We start from the raw sequence: 22,720 nt of genomic DNA, 5'->3' as shown, positions 1-22,720 counted from the left end.
TCTGACCTAACCTGAAAAATTAATATCCCAACCCGATCCAATTTCCCAATTTGGATTAGTCTATTAGCCAACTGTCAAACCAGAGAAGACCAAAGAAGACTCTTTTTGCAAAGGATAAATTGCCAATGGGTGACGCCAAAATACAAGAATTGTGAACGGGGAACACACTTTTGAAAAATTGTTAGAGAGGGACGAAATGGGTGTTATCAAGTCTCGAAAAGTATTTTTGGTTGTTTACAAAGGTATCAATCAGCAGCCTCGAATTGCAGTTGAGAGAGAAAGCGAATAAATCATCTGAAGAGGAAAAATGGAGGAAATCAGTGTTCGAATGCCAACAAGTAAGCCATATATTTTTCTTTGGTTTGTGGGTTTTTTTTATCTCTTCTTTTTGTTCCTATTCTGCTGTACCTTTTTTTTTATTCTCTTTGGACTTTGATTGCTACTTTTTCTGTTCTTTGAAGTACAGGATAGGGCTGATTCGATCCATTCGTTTTATTCTTTGAATTTTATCTGATTTGATTGTAATTTCGGTGTTTTGATTGCTAAATCAAAGAAAGCAATGCTGCTGTTCTTCTTTGACACTATAATTCAGATTTTAATTTCAGGGTTTTGATTGCTAAATCAAAGAAAGCAATGCTGATGTTCTTCTTTGACACTATAATTCATTAGATTTAGTATGTAAACCTAAATATCACCAAACCAACTTTGATTTTCTGTAAAATTTGAAATTAAAAAAAGAAGATTCTTTGTTTGCTGTTTATATGAATTTGGCGGAGGTTTGAAGCTATATAATCACCTTACCATTGGTTAATTTTTCTAGTGGAGTTTTTCTCTATGTTCTTCTTTGACACTGTAATCCATTAGATGTAGGGAAATGATATCAGCACAGCCTTGTTTTAATAATTCCCCAAACTCAGCTTGTCTTTTCTTTTTTTAATTGGCTTGTGAGAGCTTTTTGGGAACTATAGTAACCTTTAACAGCTCTTTAAATAATAAAAAGACAAAAAAGGGTTAGTGCAAATATCAAAACATGGTTGTGCACCTAGTGCTGATATCATATCCCTAGATTTAGTGTGTAAACCTGAAAATCACCAAACGTACTTTGATTTTATGTGAATTTTTCAAAAAACAAAAAGGATGCTTTGTTTGCTGTTTATATGAATTGGTGGAGGTTTGACGCTATACAATCATCTTACCATTGGTTAAGTTTTCTCCATGTTCTTCTTTGACACTGTAATCCATTAGGTTTAGTGCATAGACCTGAAAATCACCAAACCAATTTTGATTTTATGTGATTTTTTTTCTTAAAAAAGGATGCTTTGTTTGCTGTTTACATGAATTGGGTGGAGGTTGAACTTGTTAGGGCTTTGATTCATCATCGTCTTGTGATTTTTTGTTTTTTTTCTTTTGCTGTAGTTGATGCAGGAATTACTAACACAGAAGAATCTGCACTGGGTGTGGAATTTGATGGTGCAGAATGTTGCACCGTTATGAATATTGAACCCATTGCAGTTGAAAATGCGAAAGAGAATTCACTTGCCAGAGAGGCCATTGCATTTGAAGGAGATTTAAGTATAGAGCCTTATGTAGGTATGAAGTTTGAGTCCAGAGAAGCAGCACATTCATTCTATGTTGAATATGCCGGCCGAATGGGCTTCCGTCCTACTACAAGGTTCAGTTGTCGTTCGAGGAGAAACCACGCATTTATTAGTGTAGTATATGCATGTGCCAGATTTGGTTTCAAACAACCTAATGAGAACACAAAGAAACCAAGACCCAACCTTAGAGTAGATTGCAAGGCAAGGATGATGGTGAAGAGAGTTGAACTTGGGAGGTGGGTCGTAAGCGATTTTATCAAGGAGCACAACCATGAACTAGATCCAGAGATCACAATGAGAAGTAGAGGCTTAACGGGAAAAGATAGCGTAAATAATACTCGTAAAAAACAGCGAGAGTCCCTTGCATTTGCCGCGGAAGATGTGCAAGCTATTTCTGAGCATTTCACGTGCATGCAACTTTTGCATCCTACATTCTTCTACGCATTGGAATTAGATGAGGGACAGTATTTGAGAAATGTTTTTTGGGCTGATGCTAAGTGTAGGCTGGATTATACTTATTTTGGTGATGTTGTCACTTTTGATACTAATTATTTGACGAAAAAATATCGGACCCCGTTAGCTACATTTGTAGGAGTGAATCATCATGGGCAATCTGTGTTGTTTGGGTGCGCATTGATTACAGATCAGACGACAGCATCGTTTGTTTGGGTGTTTAAGACATGGCTTAGAGCGATGTCTGAACGACCCCCAATGGCAATAATTACTGACCATAATGATGCCATGAAAGCAGCAACCACAGAGGTATTTCCAGAAACCCGTCATCGTTTTTGCTTGTGGAATATCCTAAAACAAGTCCCTAAGAAATTGGGTGATATATGTAGAGCCGATGATAAGTTCATGAAGGAATTTAGCGAATGTATTTATGACTCTATGACAAGTGATGAGTTTGAAAGGAGATGGCAGCAAATGATTGAAGGCTTTGACCTTGCAAAGGATGAGTGGCTTAGAACTTTATATGAAGATCGTCGACAATGGGTCCCAACATATTTGAAGGACACATTTTTTGCAGGGATGTCTACATCCCAACGGAATGAAACTATAAACTTTGTTTTCGACCCATACGTGAGCAGAAAGACAACTTTGAAAGAGTTTGTAGAACAATACGAGACAGCTCTACAACATAGGTGTGAGAAGGAAGCCCAAGCAGATCTCGAAACATTCCACAGGAAACCCTCGTTGAAGACACCATCGCCATTTGAAGTGCAGTTAGCATCTATCTACACGCGAGATATATTCAAGAAATTCCAAGTTGAGGTTTCAGGAATTGTTGCTTGTCATATAATAAATAGTCAGCATGAGGGGACAACCACAATGTACACAGTGAAGGATTTGGAAGCAACAAAAGATTTCACAGTTATGTGGAATGCTTATGAAGCAAAAGTTTCTTGTATTTGTTGTTTGTTTGAGTTCAAAGGCTTTGTGTGTAGGCATGTGATGTCGGCCTTTGTAGCATCAGGTTTATACGAGATCCCATCTCATTACATTTTGAAACGTTGGACAAAAGATGCGAAGTGCAGACATGTCTTGGATCGTGTTTTTTTTGGAGTGCAAGGTGATTGCACCAAATCTGTAGTCCAACGTTTCAATGACTTGTATCATCGATCCATTAAGTTTGCAGAGGAAGGGTCCTTATCGAAAGGGAGTTACAGTGTTGCATTGCGTGTACTACAAGAGACATTGGAAAGAGTTTCCCTTTCAAATGGCTCCACTAAGATACTTGCACAGAATAAAATGTTAGCTAGTAATAACCATTGTGGCCAAGAAAAAGAAATACTCTTGCCGTTAGTGCAAGAGGACTGGTCGCAAAGTCACTATGTCCAAGGAGGTGAGTCATGATCTGATGGTTTAACTTACTTTTATTCTGATCATGTTGTATTTAGCGAGTGTACTAATTGAAGCGGGTCTCTCATGTTTCTTTTTTCCTGAAATATAAAGGTGTCTCATATTTGTTGCAGGCACAATTAGCTTTGGGAATCCTAGGCCTTTCCAACCAGTGCAGCATGCAAGAGAGTTTGGAATCGATGGTTAGAAATAACCTCATTCTAATTGCTATTTGGTTATAGTCTATTTTAATAGAATGCATTTATTATTGTCTTTTTTATATTTATTGGAGGTACAGTTGGACCGGAGGTTATCGATTTTAGCCAAGTTGTGGGAGACACAAGAGAGCTTGCAACTAATGGTTTGAAATAAATTCGCATGGTCTATTTACGTAGAAATTTAATTGCATTCATTTCTTATAGGTGGCTATCATCTTTGTTGCAGGGTTATTTGGACATGAGAGCAGTGGTTGGTGCCAATCAATCTGGCAGGCAAGAGATCCTTATCAGTAGCTAAAGGTAAATGTATTGCCCTGTTACGCATTTTTTTTTTTGAGCAATAACAGACAGAACTGTCCAGCGTCAAGGTGATCCCTAGAAAAATACAGCAGAATACAGATATGCATGAGTGCATAAACCAGCTTGGTTGTTCATATTTCATTTTCTTCTTTGCCTTTCTTAAAAAGCACTCACTGAGTTGCTTACAGAAGATCAAATCTCTCTTGAGTCTCAATGTCGAGACTATCAGCATTGTTTCCTTTCCCTGTTTAGCTTGGCTTTTGGGTATCTATTCTCTGGATTTGGTTATAACAGTCTCCTGTTACGAGTTCTCTCATAGACTTTTCCTTTGGTATTGTTAAAAAAAAAACTACTTTTCTACGCTTTCTTCTTCTTCTTTTTTTTGTACATTTAAGCATTGGTGTAGCATACATCAGTCAAAGAAATAGTGGCGTAGTTGAATTTAGTGGAACTTGTACTAGAAATCATTAGTGATTGAACTGATGAAGTACTATCTAGTATTGGTGGATGCAATTATTACAATATGTAGTGGGTTTTCGTTTCAGTGATCCCAACTCCAAGATGAGCTACGAATGGAGTTGAATATAACAATCTGAAACGTAGAAAGTTGCTGTTGAGTCTGCAAAATATAAAATTATTTTACATATTCCTTCTGTAAAATATGTTTCTGAAATTCCCTAAGTCTGTTGTTGATGCTGTGCAGAAATTTTGTTCCCATCTTAGAAAGATTTAACCGATAGAAATGAAAAGCTCATTTTCTCCACTTGCTCATGTTTGGAGCATAGTTGTAAAACTACTCCCCCGTGTCCACGTCGACTCCCTTTTCCCTTGGCCGCGTTCCGCATTTTGCCCTACAGAGTCGATAAAAACTCCTTTGACTCTCCCGAATTATGACCGCGTCAACCAAGTACTCGACCGCGTCGTGCCAAGTCGACTAGGATTTTCTCCGGACGCATTCCGTGCCGCATCCGCGTTTTTAAGCACTACTTTGGAGTGCCCCAATGCCTCCAAGCGTTGAGGCTTCATGTTGATGATATGGTGAAATTAATATATGTGATGTGCTCGAGAGAAAGAAATCTAGATTAGTGAGCTTGTGTTTTCTTTGTAGTGAAGAAGAGCCATCAGTGAATCATGTAATCAAATATTGCAAGGTGGTGACTAGAACTTGACGGGAGGATTCTATCTTGCTTTGGCATATCTTTGGTTTTTCCTAGATCAGTGGTTGACATATTCATGGCTTGGGGAAATGTTCCATTCAGTGACAACAAAGGTAGGATGCTTTAGAAAGTGCTATCTTATGCAGCCTTTTGGTCTATGTGGGAGGAGAGAAAGAAGGATTTTTAAGGAGAAGAACAAATCCATCGCTTTTATTATTGTATAAACTAAAATCTCCATGGAAGTCACAAAGAAAATTCTTCGGGGCTTTTCAGTTGAAGACATCCTTAGCAGTTTGAACTTGGTGTCAATGAGTAGAACAGTGTGATTGTGAGATTAGAAACAAGGTGGACTCTCCCTCCAGTTGCGACCGCTGAACTCAATTCCGATGTTAGTCTTCGTGAGAATCCAGGTCCGTCCAGGGGCCTGTGTGGGGGGCTTGGAAACTATTTTGTGGACATTATCAAAGCCTTCTGCGCACCATTAATGAGAACGGACTTTAGCTAAAGCTGAGTTGAGAGCCCTTCTTACCGGTTTATGTATATTCAAGGAGGAACTTTCTGGCATGCTGATCGTGGAAGGAAATCCCAAAAATGTAATAGCATGGGATACGTCACAGGGTTATTTGAGATTAACAAGGTTTGCCATTGGAGTAAAGGATCTATATTGTTTTTCGTTCTTGATTTTTTAGCCACACAACAATATCATCAATATTAGCAAATGATAAAGCGGATGGATTATTTCTCCATGCACCTATTCCTACTTTTGGGCACGCACCAATACAAGCAGATGGATTATTTCTCCATAAACCTACTTTTAGGCACACACCAATATCCACTACTTGGTAGACAAGCTGAACATGTCACGACAGTATACTTGTCAACTTGAGGGTGTGTGTTAGAAGTGGGCTATTCATGTATGGGTGGGTATTTTGGTCATTTGAGTTGTGCATATATTTAAGTTAAAATTGTATACTGTATTTTTCATGAAGTTGAATAGACTGAGTTAAAGACTCCTTAAAGCTATTTCTCCATCTTCTCTCTTCTCTATCTCACATATAAATTGGATCATAGCCATTTTTTACACTATGATCCTGTATTTAAACCATTTAAGTTTCTGGTATTCAGACCAGTTATATAGTTCATTCAAGCACCTTAGAAGTCTTCTTGTAACAAAATAGTTGAGCTTGGTAGAACTAAAAGTAAGTGATGCCGTAGTCTAGCATTTGTGCGCAAAATGTTCTCAGTTCATGCCAATTTCACTGATTGTTGTTGTTGTTGTCATTCTGAGCAATCTATGGCATACATGGTTAAAATGTGAACTTGGGCAGCATGTATACAGCTTTTTTTTTAATATATTTGGAGACGACCAGGGCTTACATACCTAAGCATCTTGTTTTTGTAATTGGGTTGATAACCATCATTCACACATGACACATTTTTGTGTTCAACACTTGTGGCCTAGCATTACCGTGTTTGTTGTTGATCGACCATGTTAAGATGTTGTGACCAAATGGGATTATTCTAATCAACTTTCTATTCTTAGGTGATTCACGGTCTTTTTGGACACGTAGTTGTGCTTTTAACACACATGGAGGCAAGCCAGAGAATACAGTCATGTGCCTGAGTGGCTATGAACTTCTGTATGCAGTTATGAAGGCTATGGGAGAACTCAGATTGGTTTTTGTCAAACCGTGGATGATGGGTTGAGTGTCCATACTACTACGATCTTCTTTGTCGTTTTTTATGTTGAAGCTTTTCGTGTTAGGAAAGTTGGGCATGCACCTTGAAAACTCATGTAAATGACAGTTTAACCTTGTGAGGTTTGTGATTGTAATCTATAGCATTTTGGTACAACAGATTTATGAGTTGTATTAAATTTATGTGAACATTGAAGATATTTTGGGTGGATTTCACTGGATCTTTTGTAAAACCAATGTATATATTATATATGTGTGTGTGTTTCAGTTTATGGCATCTACATCAAATATCCAATGTATAGCATGGCCTAATTTTTGGTGCATATCAAGGCATTTGTGTTGTTCAGACTGTCTTGTGTGCCGTCTAATCTTTAGACACTCTTAGAACTCCATGTTAAAAGACCCAACAAATCTTAAAGAACTCCATGCTAAAGTACCCTACAAAATGTCTTCTACCTCAAGAAAAAAAAACTCAGATAGGTAAGCTGTGATTGAATCCCCCGTCCTAGGGGTGAAAGCAGAGTCTTTACCAACTGAGCTAGAGGCTCAACCCCACAGAAAAAAAGTTAATATATTTAGGCCCTGTTCTTTTTGTATCTTTGAGAATCGACTGAGTCCAAAACTAATTATTGGACTCAAAATTACAACTTTGAAGTTGGGGTTTGATGCTGATGTTTTTGCGTTGAGTTCATTGATTCATTCTTCTTCCACCTGTGGCTCCGTTTATTTTTCATGACATGTTTTCGGTGAAAATCCCACCAGAGATTTGATCTCTTAGACTGTGGTGTTCAATATTTATATATGGAATGATTGTGCTAAGGAGGTTATAGACATTTTCTTTCTTATGAGGGAAGAGAAGGTCAGGCCTGATGAGGTTGCTTATGTGATGAATTCTTTTGATAGATTTGTCTTCAAAATATGGGAATCTGGTGATGAAAGAAGTCATTTGATAAGATGTTGGATTAAAATGTAACATCTTGGAACACTCTTAAATTTTATTAAATTTTTCCTGCAATCCAAACAGGGCCGAGATTCATCATCGGGCTGAACATAATTCATTCACGGTCCGTTTGATTGGATTTGAGCATCTAGTTCAATGGTCAAGGCTTTGTTCTTCCCAGCTTGCCTATGAAAAAAAGGTCCATTTGATGGGCCGAGCCGGGCTTATCTATCAAATTATTACAGCTTCCTCTGTTTAGCCTGATGTGGTTATGTGGGTCACGATCCATTTTGAATTGGACCATCAATCAGAGTATCCCAGGTCCTACTTATATTCTACAATACATGTTGCAATTTGGGTTGGGTCGGGCTGAGCTTCTGCTAAAAAATACAATGGAATCAACTGGAGCAGATCCAATTGTCTGGGTCCATTGACGCCCCAATTCTTCATACGGAGTCTCTTCATGGTTTGTTAGAAAAGTATACATAAAGGGAAATGTTATCAGCACTACTGTATTTTGATCTCCTCACTTTATTAAAAGTACGGTATGGCCCGCACCATAGGATGATCCAAACCGTCCATTAGAAGGGGCCACAGCCTAAATAGATGGTGCCCCAAAAATCATTTCCATAGGTTGATCCTAACCCTCCGATCTATAGAGGGTTAGGATCAACACTCTAGCAATCAGATCAGAGGGTTAGTATCAACCTATGGAAATTATTTTTGGGGCACGACCTATTTAGGCTGTGGCCCCATCTAATGGACGGTTTGGATCATCCTATGGTGCGGGCCATAACATACTTTTAATAAAGTGAGGAGTGCCCTCATCAAAATACAGTAGTGCTTATAACATTTCCCTAACACGAAAATGAGATTTTATAGGCTGAACGAGCGTATGCTGCCCTTGATATTTGATCCAACAGAAGCATCTTAAAAAGCGTGCTACTGTCGGATCAAATATTAAGGGCTGGATGATGAAAACGACCATGTCCGCTCGTTCATCGTATAATTTCTCACTTAAAAAAGGTATGGACAAAAGGGTCTCAATGTGCAAGTCTTGTGAAATGATGGCTTGACTAGAAATCGCCAACAGCTACGCTGCAGGTCACCCCAACAGTAGTAGGCCACCAGATCATCTCAGCCATGACTCATGCAAGCTAGTTCAACTGCAGAGTGCAAGTCGCCAACGTATATTTACATTGAAATTTGATAGAAACTTGAATAGACTCTCATATCAAATTTCATGTATTCCGAATTATTATAAAAATACTTGGGCTCTCAATCCTGACTCCATTGAGTTTTGAATCCGAGTCGTTGAGTTTTAGTAACACCCATTCCCACTGCCTCTGGACTCCGGAATGTAAGAAGAGATCTCAGTGAAGATTTATATATATGTCCGGGCTGAAGCCTATGTAGTGACATTTTATTCTGAGGTCCTCATTCATGTTTCAAGACACTACTGAAAACACAAGGAAATATGACTATCTAAATGAAACAGAACCTGTATTTAAGATGATTACAAAATCTCTGCAGTAGTTTTACTCGCTATTTGTAACCAAGAACATAAGTTATTTCAAAATTCTGGCTCTTACAATTCATCTATACTGTTTCTATCGTGTCCCGCCATTGGAGAGAGAGAGAGAGAGAGAGAGAGAGAGATTTCTCACCACCTATTTTTGGGTGGCTTCACTTTGTAGATCCGAACAATCCAGTTCGAAGTTGTGAATGCCTCTTCCAAGTATTCAAGCTTCACGTTCTTATTCCCTATTTCAACCCCCCTGGCACGATCATAACTGCGAATGATAATAGCCAAAATATTAATACATGATTATAGACCTTGGAGCAGAGACATGGTATCAATTTCAGAAGCAAGCACATGGAATCTCAGAGTGTTACACTCCCCCAGACACTTCACACCAACCACAATACAACATAGATGCTCACATCAGCCACACAACACAACAAAGCTGTGCGCGTGCGCACAATGATACGTAACATATATATCAAGGAAATGATACCAGGACATGCTTGAGTCCAGGTTGTCCAAGATAACCCTCTTAATATTACTATAGTGACATGTTTGTCAATTATTAAAAAAAGAAAAAGAAAAAAAGAAGAGGTGTTCTTGTTATAAAAAAAAAAATTGGGTGGATTTGGGGCATAACATGGAGAGCTGTTAGGAAGCTCCCTGAAACGGGTGCGTCTTATTAGCATCTCCCAGAAAGGATACAGGAAGATTGAAACAACAGAGAAATGGTATCCAGTTTTGACGCTAACATGATATCAGGCCGGAGGCTTAGTTGCCAAGTACGTTAAAATTAAAGAGAAAAAAAGTCCCTTTTGAAAGCCCGACTTGTAACATTCAGCAGTAAGGGCACCTTCCAAAAAACATACAGTAGTAAGGGCACCTTTAGATTGAGCAACAGGCTCAACCCCATTTTGCTGGAAATTGCATATTCTTCAACTGAAGATTTTAAATGTGGGAATAAGAAAAGAATAAGGGCAAACAAGAGCAACTTACCCAGGAGGTTTACCATACTCGGTTGTCAGTTCACCAAACCGGTAGTAAGATAGCTTGTACCTGTCCATCATGCATGCAGAATTCATCAAAAAAACATAAGATAGGTTCTGAGTCGTATAACTGATTTGTATAAGACACTGAATAAAAGCATCAAATTTATTTGAGATTCTATGCAACCGCATGGACCATGAATTCTGTTAGCCTGGAAGACTATCTATTACAAGATTACAACACAAGTAACAGAAACAGGAAATGACAAGAATGCTTGCTAAATGGCCCACAACTGAAGGAAAATAGCGAAGAATGTCCACAGAACACCTTTTTCTCAACAATAAGATCCAATCCCATTCTAATAATCTTTAAGACCCTACAGCCAATTTTACTCAATAATAATTAACTCTCTTTTTTTTTAAATTGACAATTTCATTGATACTATGAAGATTACATTGGGGACCAGGGGTCCCTACATGCATTACATAGAATCAATTAAGGGAGGCCAGGAGCATACTCCTAGGTTAGTAAAAACCAAAAGAAGTGATCATCTGGGTCAACCGCTACAGTGAGGTCCACACTTCCATGCGTTGCCACCAAGCCCAATAACTATTTCACTTTCCTTTCAAATTCTTCATCTACTACCACAGCCTAGAGTGCCTTCGCCATTCCCCCTTCCTTTCCTTTACACTGCCTAATGTTCTCAATTGAATCGAATCCAACAAAAAGTGCTATATTTGTGAGCCCCATCAAGTCATATGTGTGACCTGCCATGTCACACAGACTTCTCCACCACTTTCTAACTGGCGAATTCGATTTTCAAAAATCCCACTCAAAGGCTTGAAGCTATTGTGCACCCCTAACCGTGCACAATAGCCATACAATCGAATCCGATCTTCGGCGGCCTCCACATTGTGCCACAACCGGTCCCGGAGATCTCCGTTAAAACACCAAGCCAAAAACCCTAGTCTAACCCTTTCTCCACCACCATCACCTCCACATCCAACCTCTTCATTTTTTCCTCCGAATCCTGACACCATTTTTCATACTCCTGCCACGTCCACCACTTCTGACTCACCAGCCCACTTTCTCCATCCACCCTACCCAGTTCCGATCCTTTCCTCATAAATCCGGCCCACTCGGACCCAGATCCGGTCATTCCGCATCTCCAGCCACCATTGATGCATCCCTGCGAGATCTGCCCAACTCCGGGCATCATCCGGCCATCAACACCTCATTTGCCCATCAAGGGAGAGATCATAAAGTAGAAGAGATAGATCTAAGAGAAAGAAAGACCAAAGAGATAGAAAGAGGGGGGAATAGAAAAATCAGAAAGAGAGAGATCGGAAACATGAAAGAAAATGAGATAGGGGGAGAAAGAGAGAGATTAGGAAAGGAGAGAGGGAGAGAGAGTGAGAGATTGGAGAGAGGGGAAAAACACTAAAAAGGAGAGAGAGAGAGATGAAATTGCCTCCCTCCCTAGGGTTTCCATCGACCTAGGGAGGGGGGAGAAGAAATCGCCTTACTTCCTTTTTGTTTAGCTGTTTTTATTAGTTTTCATCACTCAATAATAATTAACTGAAAAATTCATTTTCAAAAAAAAAAAAAAAAAAAAATGAGGAGAGACTTGATAGCTAGGAACATAACAGAGAACATGACCTTGGATAGAGGATAGAATGGAAGAAAATGATCCACGTAGAAGAACCCAACTAAAGCCAGGATTAGAGCCGGGTAGATTCCTTTCACCTTCTTCATGAAATTTTTTCTAAAGGATTCATTTAGCCGACCCCAACTAGTTTGGGACAAAGGCTTTGTTGAGTTGAGTATTGGCTTACTCCAGAGTCAGATCATCCTCACCCTGAAATTGGGAAGCTAGGGGCTTTGGGCAACTCAAAGGGTCAAAAGAAATCTCATCATCAAGCTCAAGATAACTCACAAGTCACAATACCTGCAAAAGACTTGGGATCATCCAAGAAGACTTGACCCTAGCGTGAAAGTGGCTCTTTTCTACCAGAATCAAAGCAAGTAAACCCGCACGGTTTCTTTTCTTCTTTTTCTGTTTTGACCAAAAATTATAACTACTTCAACTCAACCTCATTCAAAATCCTAGGTGGATCACTGGGCATAACTACTTCATGGAAACTGCGCAGGCTAAATCATTATCGGAGTTTGCACATTGAAAGCATAGTGTGTAATTTGATATGCTCACGCAAACTGAATTTTCATCTAAAATGTCCAATCTTTACAGTAGCAAGCGAGTACGTCACATAGCAAAACATTGTATGACAGAATTCTGAGACAGTTAAATTAAATGGGCCACACATTCCAGTTTTCATTCTAAAAATTAAATGGGTCATTCTCAGAAACTTACATGAGACAGTTCAGCATTTTTGGTGCCGCCCCTTTGTCAACACGATACTCTCCGTTCACAAGATAATCAGGTTCCTTAATGACAGGAAAAACTCCGCCTCCAATACGCACCATCCACAAAAATCTAGTGTAACATTATTAAAAAAACACGGATATTCAGCAAAAAGAGATTATATAAATTCATAATAAAACCCTAAGGACTAAAATAACTTGGAAATAAGCAGCAGAATGGTTACATTAAATGCTTACTTGTTAATATCATCCGAAGAATAACCGGTTACACCCCCGAATACAACAAGCACGTAATCTACATCCAGTGACTGCATAATCTCATACGCCTCATCTTCATACGATGACATAGCACGGCCCACAGTAGCAATGTGTGTATTGTTCCAAGTGTTATTATCTACAATTACAGTTCGGTTTCCCATGGCTGTGATCTGGTACCCATAATCCCACCAAGACATCACCTTGGCATCTGGAGGAGTATTTTGACGAAGCCAAAAATAAGCCTCTCGGTAGTCATCAAAGATGACTCTGCCACCATAGGCACTCCTTGCAGCCAAGACGATCGAGGGAGATGAATATGCCTCTGATGTGACCCAGGTACAGTGTGTAGCATACGTGCTGAGCAAATAAAAGGCACCTACAAGTAAAGCAATAGCACCATTCCTTTGGAAAGGCAGAGATTGGTCAATGGAAGCCTGCCAATGCAACAATTTTGAACCCCAGTTCATCAATAAAAAAGGATGAAACCTTTATTTTGTTTAAGGTCTTTCAAAAAGTCAACATCAATACCTCAACAACAAGCTTTTGATGCTTGGATCTATTTCACAAATATCTCCAATATTTTCAAAATATCGTGTTTTTATCGCGAGATTTTGATAAAATGACAAAATCCCGAAATAATCCCGAGATTTTAAAAATATAGCAATATTTTCATTTTTATCATAAAATATCGCGAATAGCGATAATATCTGTTGAACCCCAGTTCATCAATTAAAAAAAAAGTATAAAACCTTTATTTTGTTTAGGGTCTTTCAACAATTCAACATCAATACCTGACCAACAAGCTTTTGATGCTTGGAATTGGATCCACCTGTCAGCTTGATGTTGATATTGAGAAGCTATTTCCCTTTGTTATTCATCATTGTATATTTACAACATGCTATGTTGTAGGATATCTATTAGTCATTTTCATCTTTTAAGGATATTTATGTCTTTCCCAAACTAATCCACACATAAAACAATACATGAATAGAATCAATCACTTGGTATTGCAATTATTTTCACTCATTTCAATTCATCAAGAAAGATTTAACATATTATGCATTTTCCCCTGATTAACAGATTATGAATTTTTAATTTTCAAAAAAAAAAAAAACAGATTATGAATTTTCCCCTGATTTCCGTGGCAATGAATCCTTTCAAAGGAGTATAAAGAAGAAGCGGACAATGAATGTGTCACTTCAACTTTGAATAGACAGATTGAGGAATCCATCAAATCAATCAACTTTCATAACGAGTTCAGATTTGAGCACTGGTCTATAGTACACTCCTATGTTTCTTTTTTCTATCTTAAATTTATATGGTTTTTAATGTAAAATATAAAAAATGATATAAGCATTTAAAAAAATGATATAGAAGCTGTAACTGATAAAAATTTATCACTTTAGAATTTAGTGATAAATATGTAGGCCCTCACCTTAGCTGAAGCCTTTACGCTTGAAGTTCCCTTGCTAGAACCTACATGTAGAACCTTGCTTTTTGTTCGTATCAATGTTGTTAAATTTTTTACAGTAGAAGATACTGCAATGGCACTGATGAGGCACATGGCAGGTGTAGCGACAAGAATTAACCGAACCATCACACCAGCAAAATACATGCTTGTGAGGCCATACATAACTATGAATATTGTGGCATCTGACAACCGCTTAAAGCAGAAGTAAAGTCCGGCTGGGAAAAGAAAAAGGAGGATGTGGAAATCAAACATGAAAGAAGACCAAGCCGTCGGTTGGTGCTCAGAGACGGATGCAATGATGGGAATGTGATCCTTTGCATATGTTGGATCAAGTAAGGAGTAAAAACGGCCCGTCCATGGAGAGATGTAACCAGATGCCATGCCAACTCCAAGAGCGAGAGTACCGACAGTTATTGCACTGGTCACGGTGATTCTCAAGAAGGCCTGAAATAGTTTTGGGTCACTTAGCAGGTGCTTAACCCAATCCAAAAAGTAAAATACCTGCAAAGAAAAAGGCCTATTAGCACTACACACTAGTCTTTTATTCTTATCTCCTCCATGAAAAGGTGATCATAGTGTCAAAGGAATAGAACAAAAAGCATAAAACACACGAAAGGTAAGAAAATGGAATTGGACTAGAAAAAAATAGGAGCAAACACTTTGATATCAACACAACAGGGGCCTGAATTTTAAATAAGACTTGAAGAAGATATTTATCTGCAGTAATTGATGCAAAGCTAAAAACTAAAGAAATAAGTGTCTACATCCTTGAGGAGCAAAGAGAAAATCACACAGAATTTTTATCATGATTTAGACCATACGTACATAGTATGGTGGTATGTATGAGATATAATACTGGTAAGACCGATGCCTTTCAAGGATTTTAAAAATGTAAGAGAAAGCTATGCACTTATTATCATCTATATGAGTGGCTATAAACCTTGAAAGGATTTGACCCTCCATTAGAACTTTATTAGAGAACAAAAACTACATACAAGAAATTTGATTGTGGCTATTGTGGTTGATGTTAAGTTTGATTTAGATGGATTTTGTTTCTAAATTACAAGGCTTAAGCACTCCATTATTCTAAGCTATTAAACAAAAAACAATGATATAAGATGATCTCCTATAAAGAACTTAATGATTATTTAAACAAAGTTATACGTCAGCATTAGTTCTCGTCTATATGCTCTTCACAAAATGGGTGAATTAGATGAGAACATAATCAATATTGCTGAAGCAACACCAAGATCAGGTTTCAAAAGCCAAATTAGGAATATGCTGACAAATTAGTTCTCGTCTATATGCTCTTCACAAAATGGGTGAATTAGAAGAGAACATAATCATATTGCTGAAGCAACACCAAGATCAGGTTTCAAAAGTCAAATTAGGAATATGCTGACAAAATCTCCAATTAACAATTCAAATTCTACAATTAGAATTAAATGCTACGGATAATATTTTGCTTTTCAACTTGAATCTAATTTGAAAAAAAAAATTGTATATGAATCATACAAATCATACTGAATTGAACGACATAGGATTAGTTTCAAATTTGATATATCTCATGTGATTGAAGAAAAACGAAATTGAATTGAATGTAAGTACTAGTAATGATTTCTTTCTAATGAGAGATTGGTCTAAGATTCTCTTTTTTTTTTTTTTTTTTTTTTTTTTTTGAGAGAGAGAGAGAGAGAGAGAGAGAGAACAATAGATTTCATTAAGATAAAAGAAGATACAGGAAAAAAAAAATGGGGGTGAGGGAGCAAGGCCAACTTAGCACCAAGAATGAAAAGAAAATACATCCCACTAAGCAAGAAGTGACATTAATGAAAATACATCCCACTATCCAAGAAGTGACATTAATGTATCTCCAAGGGTCCATTTTGAGTTTCGATGCCCGCACAATAACATTAGAGGAGTCTCCTGCAAGCCATAAATCTGAAAGGTGTGGAATAGAAAAACGAATTCTTGCATAGAGCGCACAAACTTTCACATCATTAGAATAAACCAAAGAAGGCTTTCACAGATTTTTTTTCCATCTCATTTGTAAATAATTCTCCAATTCTAGTTAGATCTGGATTATGTCGAGAACTTCCCTCAAAATTCAACTTGACATGTTACAGAGGAGGAGAGACCATTAAGCGACAATTTTGTCTGCATTAGGAGAGCTTCACGCCATTTCCATCTAGTTCTAAAAAAGATTTCCAACACACTCCCCAAAGTTCCTTTCTAGCAAACACCCAATGAATAATCAAAATTTTAGTCTCCCTTTTTAACCACCACATAGGAGTGATCTCCCATGAAAGGTCATATTTCTTTCATTCCACAGAACCCACACCAACACAAATGGAGTGTCGTTTCCATAGTCTCCCCTGTTAATAGGCACAGAGGAGTGATATTCTAAAAAAGACAAATTTCTCTCATTCCACATGACCACACCAACACAAATGGAGTGTTTCCTTCCATAGATCTTTCAATTGTCCCCAAATGTCTCAACTGAACATCCCAAAAAAGCTCAAAAATGGATTCCCCTTTTTTTTTTTTTGAATGGTAAGATATATTGAAAAAAATAAAAGAACAACAGAAAACGCCGACTGAGAGGGTCGACAAAAAGAAAATAAAAATACAGGAAAGGAACAACGATACAAAAAGGCACATCACGGGGGGGAGGAAGTCAAACAACTCAAGCTCCTGCGTCCCCACTCCTCCTCTAATGAGACTGCCCGCATCAGAATTCACCAACCTTTTGACATGCCGGAATACAACTTCCACTCCACCAATACGATCTCTAATCTCGTCGATCCAACCGATAAATCTCCAAGGGAAAGATTTTCTATCCTTCAACCACCCTATAACATTCTGTGAAGCCCACTCCACCATCACCTTAGCCAGGTCAAGAGACTCAGGTAATCTGATTCCCTGTAAAGCCACTCTAATCTCCGCTTCAATAGAATCCGCCAAGCCTATCGGGCCGGAGAAAGCCCAAATCACGGCTCCCATCTCATCTCGAAGAAGACCACCAATCCCTGAAGGACAGGGATTTCCGAGGCTCGATCCATCAAAGTTGATTTTTAAAACACCCGGCAGTGGGGGACACCATTGAGGGCCACCCTTCGAATATGGATTCCTAAAATGCCGAAGAATCACCAAAACTTCAGGTGAAATGATCACACCTTTCTCGTCACCTTTCAGTGAATGAACAAATGAACCACATGTTTGCAAGTCTAAAATTCCATTTCCTTGATACATCATAAGTTTTCTATTTTTTGCAACCCTCGTCTAACAAAAGGCATCGACTTAAAGGGGGAAAGCTCACACAACACACAATAGATAACTTAACCTTATAACCACACTAAGAACCAGAACCAGATCCCCATCCCCATCTTTGTGATGTATTCTAAGACCAAACTCTCAGTACCATAGTTATAAATTACGTTCCGTTCCGGCCGGAATGGACCGGAATTCCGGTTCCGGGCCGAAATCCGGAACGGAACGGCCATATATGCCGTTCCTGTTTCCACCGGAATTCCGGACGAAACAGGCGGAATGTGTTGTTTTGTCCGGAATTCCACAATTCCTGTTTTTTTTTTCATCTCTTCCTGTTTCTTCTGCTCCCTATTTCTGCTTCCTGCCTGTTTCTGCTTCATGGTTCTATTTACATGTAAAGTCATTTAAGTAAATGTTGTCCATTTACTTAAGATTTAAATGTAAATAAGGGAATACCCCCCATTTGGATCTATTAAAAATAGTTTCAAGACCCAAATCTAAAAGGATAAAAAGTCAACTTTCCAGTTCTAGTACAAAATGCAAAAAAAATGGGTCGGGTCAAAATCCTAACTTCCAAAAATTCATAAAATCTATCATGTCTAAACACTATTAAATCCCAAAAGTCCCATAAAAAAAGTCTCATACTTTGGTCTCTAAAATTTTTTCACCTTGTCAGGCACTGGTCAACGCAATGGTCAACACACTGGTCAACATGCTGGTCAACACAGGCATTTCAGCTGATAGTGATTTTCCTTTGAGTAAATATTGGATCTTCTACATATTTTGTTTAATTAATTGTTCCTTCTATTTTTCTCACAATTTCTGTTTTTTTTTTTTCATATTTTTAACTATTAAAAAAAATTCCCTTGTCGTATGAAAAGTTACAAACGAAACGCCGAACGAAACGGATGAAACACCGAAACGTTCTGTCTCAGTAGCCAAAACGAAACGGAATTTATAACTTAGCTCAGTACCCTTGGCCCAACATTATTAAAGAACTATTTGATACAATTCCTTATCCCCAACCCCCCAACCCAAGGACAGGTAGCCTCAATAGTCCCAGGAACGAAATGTAGAAGGGACCTCCTCCATCAAAGATCTTCCCAAAACCCTATTCTCTCAACCTAATTAGTCTAGAATTGCATGCTCAAAAAAGTTAATTCATACATAGAGATGGCATAGAATGTTACAAGTTAACTAAATTTGATATGGAGTATTACAATATTGTTGATTCAGTCTTCACAAACTTTTCACACTTTTAATGATTTTTTATATTTTTATTAATTTTTGAAAAATGCCTTTAAAAAAAATTAATTTTTTAAAATAAAAAACTACATTTGCAAATCTTTTTATGATCCAATTTGATCAACAGCTTTCAAGACTATGGTCTAATTTCCTTATCATAACATCACAAAGCAAACTCCAAACATTTCTTCTCAGCCCTTGGACCCTAGCTATAAAAGAGATGCTTCAATGGTGCAGAGAAGTTCATATTAACCCTATTATGTAGCAAGTTATCCATGGATTGTGAAACCATCTTGGAGAAAAAATGCGGTTTTGCTTCCCTCAGATGACCTTTTATTGTGGAAATCACTTAAAAGTGTGAAAATTTGAGGACCCATTCTATGATCAGGGAAAATATGCGATCATCGTCATAATACAATTGAAATGGGAAATGACGCAAAGTCCAGTTTAGCTGTTGTGCTTAGTGGCAGAATCTCCTCTCTAGTCTCCACACTACTGTTCCCACTCCAAAATTGCACTCACTCCAGCTCACTCCCACTCTCACTCAGAGCGTCTTGGTTCCACCACCAACTACAATCTACCTCAACTATGGCTCCACAAAGTGTACCTTCTATTAAACATTTTTTTTTCATTTGCCGTTTTCCTTTTCCAACTTCCTCGAATCTATATTTTCAAGCTTTCAATGTTATCCAGGCACTAATGCTTCCTGAAATTTACAACAAACCACAACCTCCCCTCTCCAACTCCAGCTTAATGCAACTTAAGCCTGGTGGCATAAAGCAGTTGAAATATCATGCGCTGAAACTAAATGTGAACATGGGAAGTTCTGGCAATCATCATGTCTAGGCAACATTCAATCGCCATGCACATTAAAGATTATGTTCATCAAATTAACAAAGCAGTGACTTGGATGGAGACTTGGGAAGCAACAAACTCATGAAAATGTGGTAAAAAAGACCCCGAAAGAAAAGAAGGATACCTGCATTAAAAAGAACACGCCCATAGCTGCCATGTGCTCCCCAGATTGCACGTGCTGAAACCCAACAAACCGAATTTGCATGGCAAGCAACATTCCCAAAACGTACATGCAATTATAGGCGACATACAACCTCATCGAATACCTCCCAGTAATCAGAAGCACCAACACATAAAGCGGGATCAAATTAATGATAAAAACATATCCTCCCCACGCTGATACCATATAAAAGTACCCAAATGCTGATGCTAAAGCCCAAGCTAGAGACCCAGTATTCACTGCCTTAACAAACAGATAAAACGTCAGCAGCAATGCAAAAATTGCAACTCCCTCATTGTCATAAGAACCCGCGACCGATCTCGAAATATAACCCGGGCAGATGGCAATTAAAACCGCGGCTACAAGTCCAGCACCCGTATCCCAAATCTCCTTCCCAAAGAAGTAAGCCACCAGAGTAGTGTTAGACGCGAAAAAGGGTGCAGTCAGAACGCAGACCTCACGAATGTGAACTGCGAAACGCAGAAACCGCAATACCCAATAGATAAAAGCAGCTGTGACCATGAGACCGGGGTAGAGGGTCCCACCTATGATTCGACCTAATGGGTACCAGCTCTCGGAATCGAACCAGTTCCAAAACTCGTAGAATCCTTTCTCAGTCAGGTAAACAGTGGTTCGATAATTGAAGTAAGGATCAAACTCATGGATCATGCTCTCATAGCGAAGAACGCTGAACAATCGAACGATGAATGCCAAGACATATACAAGACCGAGAATGCTGACGCGGAGCAACAGCTCTTGCTGCTTGGTTTTGAGCTTTAGGGTTTTCAGAGAGAAGTCAAAGAAATTGGGTTTGGGGCTAAACTGGGCCGACTGTGCCGATTTTACACTGTTCACGAGTTCGGATTTTGCGCCCATGGTTGAGTTTCAGAATTTTAGAAACCCTAGATCCTTCGAGAATCGATTAAAATTGAAGGAATTGCATGATTGCTGGAATTTTAAAAACCTAGATCTTCGAGAATCGATTAAATTTGCAGGAATTGCGTGATTGATGGAATTTTGAAAACCCTAGATCCTTCGAGAATCGATTAAAATTGAAGGAATTGCATATTTGTTGGAATTTTAAAAACCCCAGATCCTTCGAGAATAGATTAAAGTTGCAGAAATTGCTTGATTCTTCGAGAAAGATGGAAAAAAGAAGAAGATTTTTTTAGGGTTTACAAGATACTCGAATAGGGATCGAATGAGAAGTAGAATTAGAATCTATGAATCTGTAATCAAAGAGATAGAAGATGAACATAGATCGTACCTCGAAATGATCTTTGATGAGGGAATCCTCGAAAAGATCTTTGAACAAGAGACTGAGAATCAGAAAAGAAACCCCATTGCAAAGGTTTTAGAGAACCGTGATCCGAGGTAGGACTGGAGAGTGGAGAAGGGGTTGATGTACGTGGATTCAACGGCCCTGATTGCCACGTACACTGGGAGCGAATTTATCATTTCCCATTTTCCACGGAGAACAGGAGATTTTATATGATGTTATGGCCGTATGAACCCGTATTTTTGCAAAAAATTTAGTACGGCCCACCCCATAGGTTGATCCAAACCGTCCATTTGCATAAACACACAACGGAAATAGTGTGCAGTCCCACCGGAGGGTTAGAATCATCCTATGGAAATGATTTTTGGGAAATCCCCTCTTGACATTGTGGCGATCCAAACGGACGGTTTGGATCATCCCATGGTGTGGGCGGTACGGCACTTTTTGAAAAATACGGTTTCATAAAGAACTGATATCACCTCTTCATTTTCGGAGTTTTTATTTTGGGTCGGTAGAGTCGTATTTTCATATATAAAAAGTTAAAATACACTTAGACTTCCTGTGGTTTCTGACACATTCAACTTAACCCCTAATGTTTAAAAAGTTACAAGTAGACCCCCTGTGGTTTCAATTTGTTTAGTCCACAGATTGAAGGGTTAGGATGATCCGATGGAGCTGATTTTTAAGGCACACCCTATCTATGTCAGGGCCCATCAAATGAACGTTTCGGATCATCCAAAAAATGCGGGCCCATACCCGAATCCAAACACTACCAAAACACAGTGGGCCCACATTGTTTGGACTTTGGATGATCCAAAGCGTTTATTTGATGGGCCCTGACATAGATAGGGTGTGCCCACAAAATCAACTCCATAGGATCATCCTAACCCTTCAATCTATGTGCGAACCGTCAACTAAGGTGGTCTACCTTACACAAATTGAAACCACAGGAGGTCTACTTGTAACTTTTTAAACATTAGGGGTTAAGTTGAATGTGTCAGAAACCACAGGGGTCTGAGTGTATTTTTCCCTATATATATTTTTTTAAACACACATAGGCCCACCTGTTCCAAGAAGGCAAGAACAGAAAGTCAGGATATCATTGGAAAACTCTACCGATTGAAGGTTAGGATCATCCTATGGAGATGATTTTTGGGTAGGGTCTATTTAGTATTTATGTTGGACATAACAACTTCATGGTTTAGTTATTTGAACGGCCTCCTCTATTTTTAAAACAGATACATGCACCTCCGTACGGGCCTTATATAACGTGTATTTATTAGAAAAATCATTGGGGCCCACTTTGTTCGAAAATCCAATCCATTAATTTTGGACCCCGATATAAACAGGCCTCTCCCTCAAAAAATATCTCTATAGGCCTAGCAACCGAATCGTTCAGATATTTGACTCTACTTTAAAAATAAAAAACGTGCACCTACTTATAGACACTATATAATGCGTATTTATTACAAAATTCTTTGGGTCCCGCCGCCTTGTTCACAGATCCACCGTTCATTTGTTGGGACCCTGATGAAA

At 38.5% G+C, this 22,720-nt stretch overlaps 2 protein-coding genes across 6 annotated transcripts; one reads left to right on the top strand and one right to left on the bottom strand.

Annotated features, from left to right (window-relative positions):
* LOC143854216 (protein FAR-RED IMPAIRED RESPONSE 1-like) lies at nt 1-7,082 on the top strand. 5 transcript variants are annotated; one of them, XM_077364067.1, is made up of 6 exons: nt 1-338; nt 1,417-3,444; nt 3,575-3,643; nt 3,733-3,801; nt 3,885-3,958; nt 4,662-6,630. In XM_077364067.1, exons 1-5 carry the CDS (start codon nt 308-310, stop codon nt 3,950-3,952), a joined length of 2,265 nt encoding a protein of 754 aa, XP_077220182.1. In that variant the 5' UTR covers nt 1-307; the 3' UTR covers nt 3,953-3,958; nt 4,662-6,630. The 5 variants fall into 5 exon arrangements, with proteins under 5 accessions (XP_077220182.1, XP_077220181.1, XP_077220184.1 ...); XM_077364066.1 differs by lacking the exon at nt 4,662-6,630 and adding an exon at nt 6,659-7,082 and having other exon boundaries at nt 2-338; XM_077364068.1 differs by lacking the exon at nt 4,662-6,630 and adding an exon at nt 6,659-7,082 and having other exon boundaries at nt 5-338; nt 3,739-3,801.
* Nucleotides 7,083-9,228: 2,146 nt separating this feature from the next.
* LOC143854157 (dolichyl-diphosphooligosaccharide--protein glycosyltransferase subunit STT3B-like) lies at nt 9,229-21,275 on the bottom strand. The gene is made up of 6 exons (XM_077363983.1): nt 19,870-21,275; nt 14,340-14,876; nt 12,884-13,338; nt 12,636-12,758; nt 10,274-10,333; nt 9,229-9,545 (listed from the first exon to the last, which is right to left on the bottom strand). The coding sequence occupies exons 1-6, from the start codon at nt 20,779-20,781 to the stop codon at nt 9,416-9,418; spliced, it is 2,217 nt and encodes a 738-aa protein (XP_077220098.1). The 5' UTR covers nt 20,782-21,275; the 3' UTR covers nt 9,229-9,415.
* Nucleotides 21,276-22,720: the final 1,445 nt, after the last annotated feature.

This window comes from Tasmannia lanceolata, unplaced genomic scaffold (genome assembly GCF_043159265.1).
Source record: "Tasmannia lanceolata isolate RefF3 unplaced genomic scaffold, GAP_Taslan_0.1 ptg000020l, whole genome shotgun sequence".
NCBI classification, from domain to species: Eukaryota; Viridiplantae; Streptophyta; class Magnoliopsida; order Canellales; family Winteraceae; genus Tasmannia; species Tasmannia lanceolata.
This window is presented reverse-complemented; position numbering and strand designations above follow the sequence as displayed.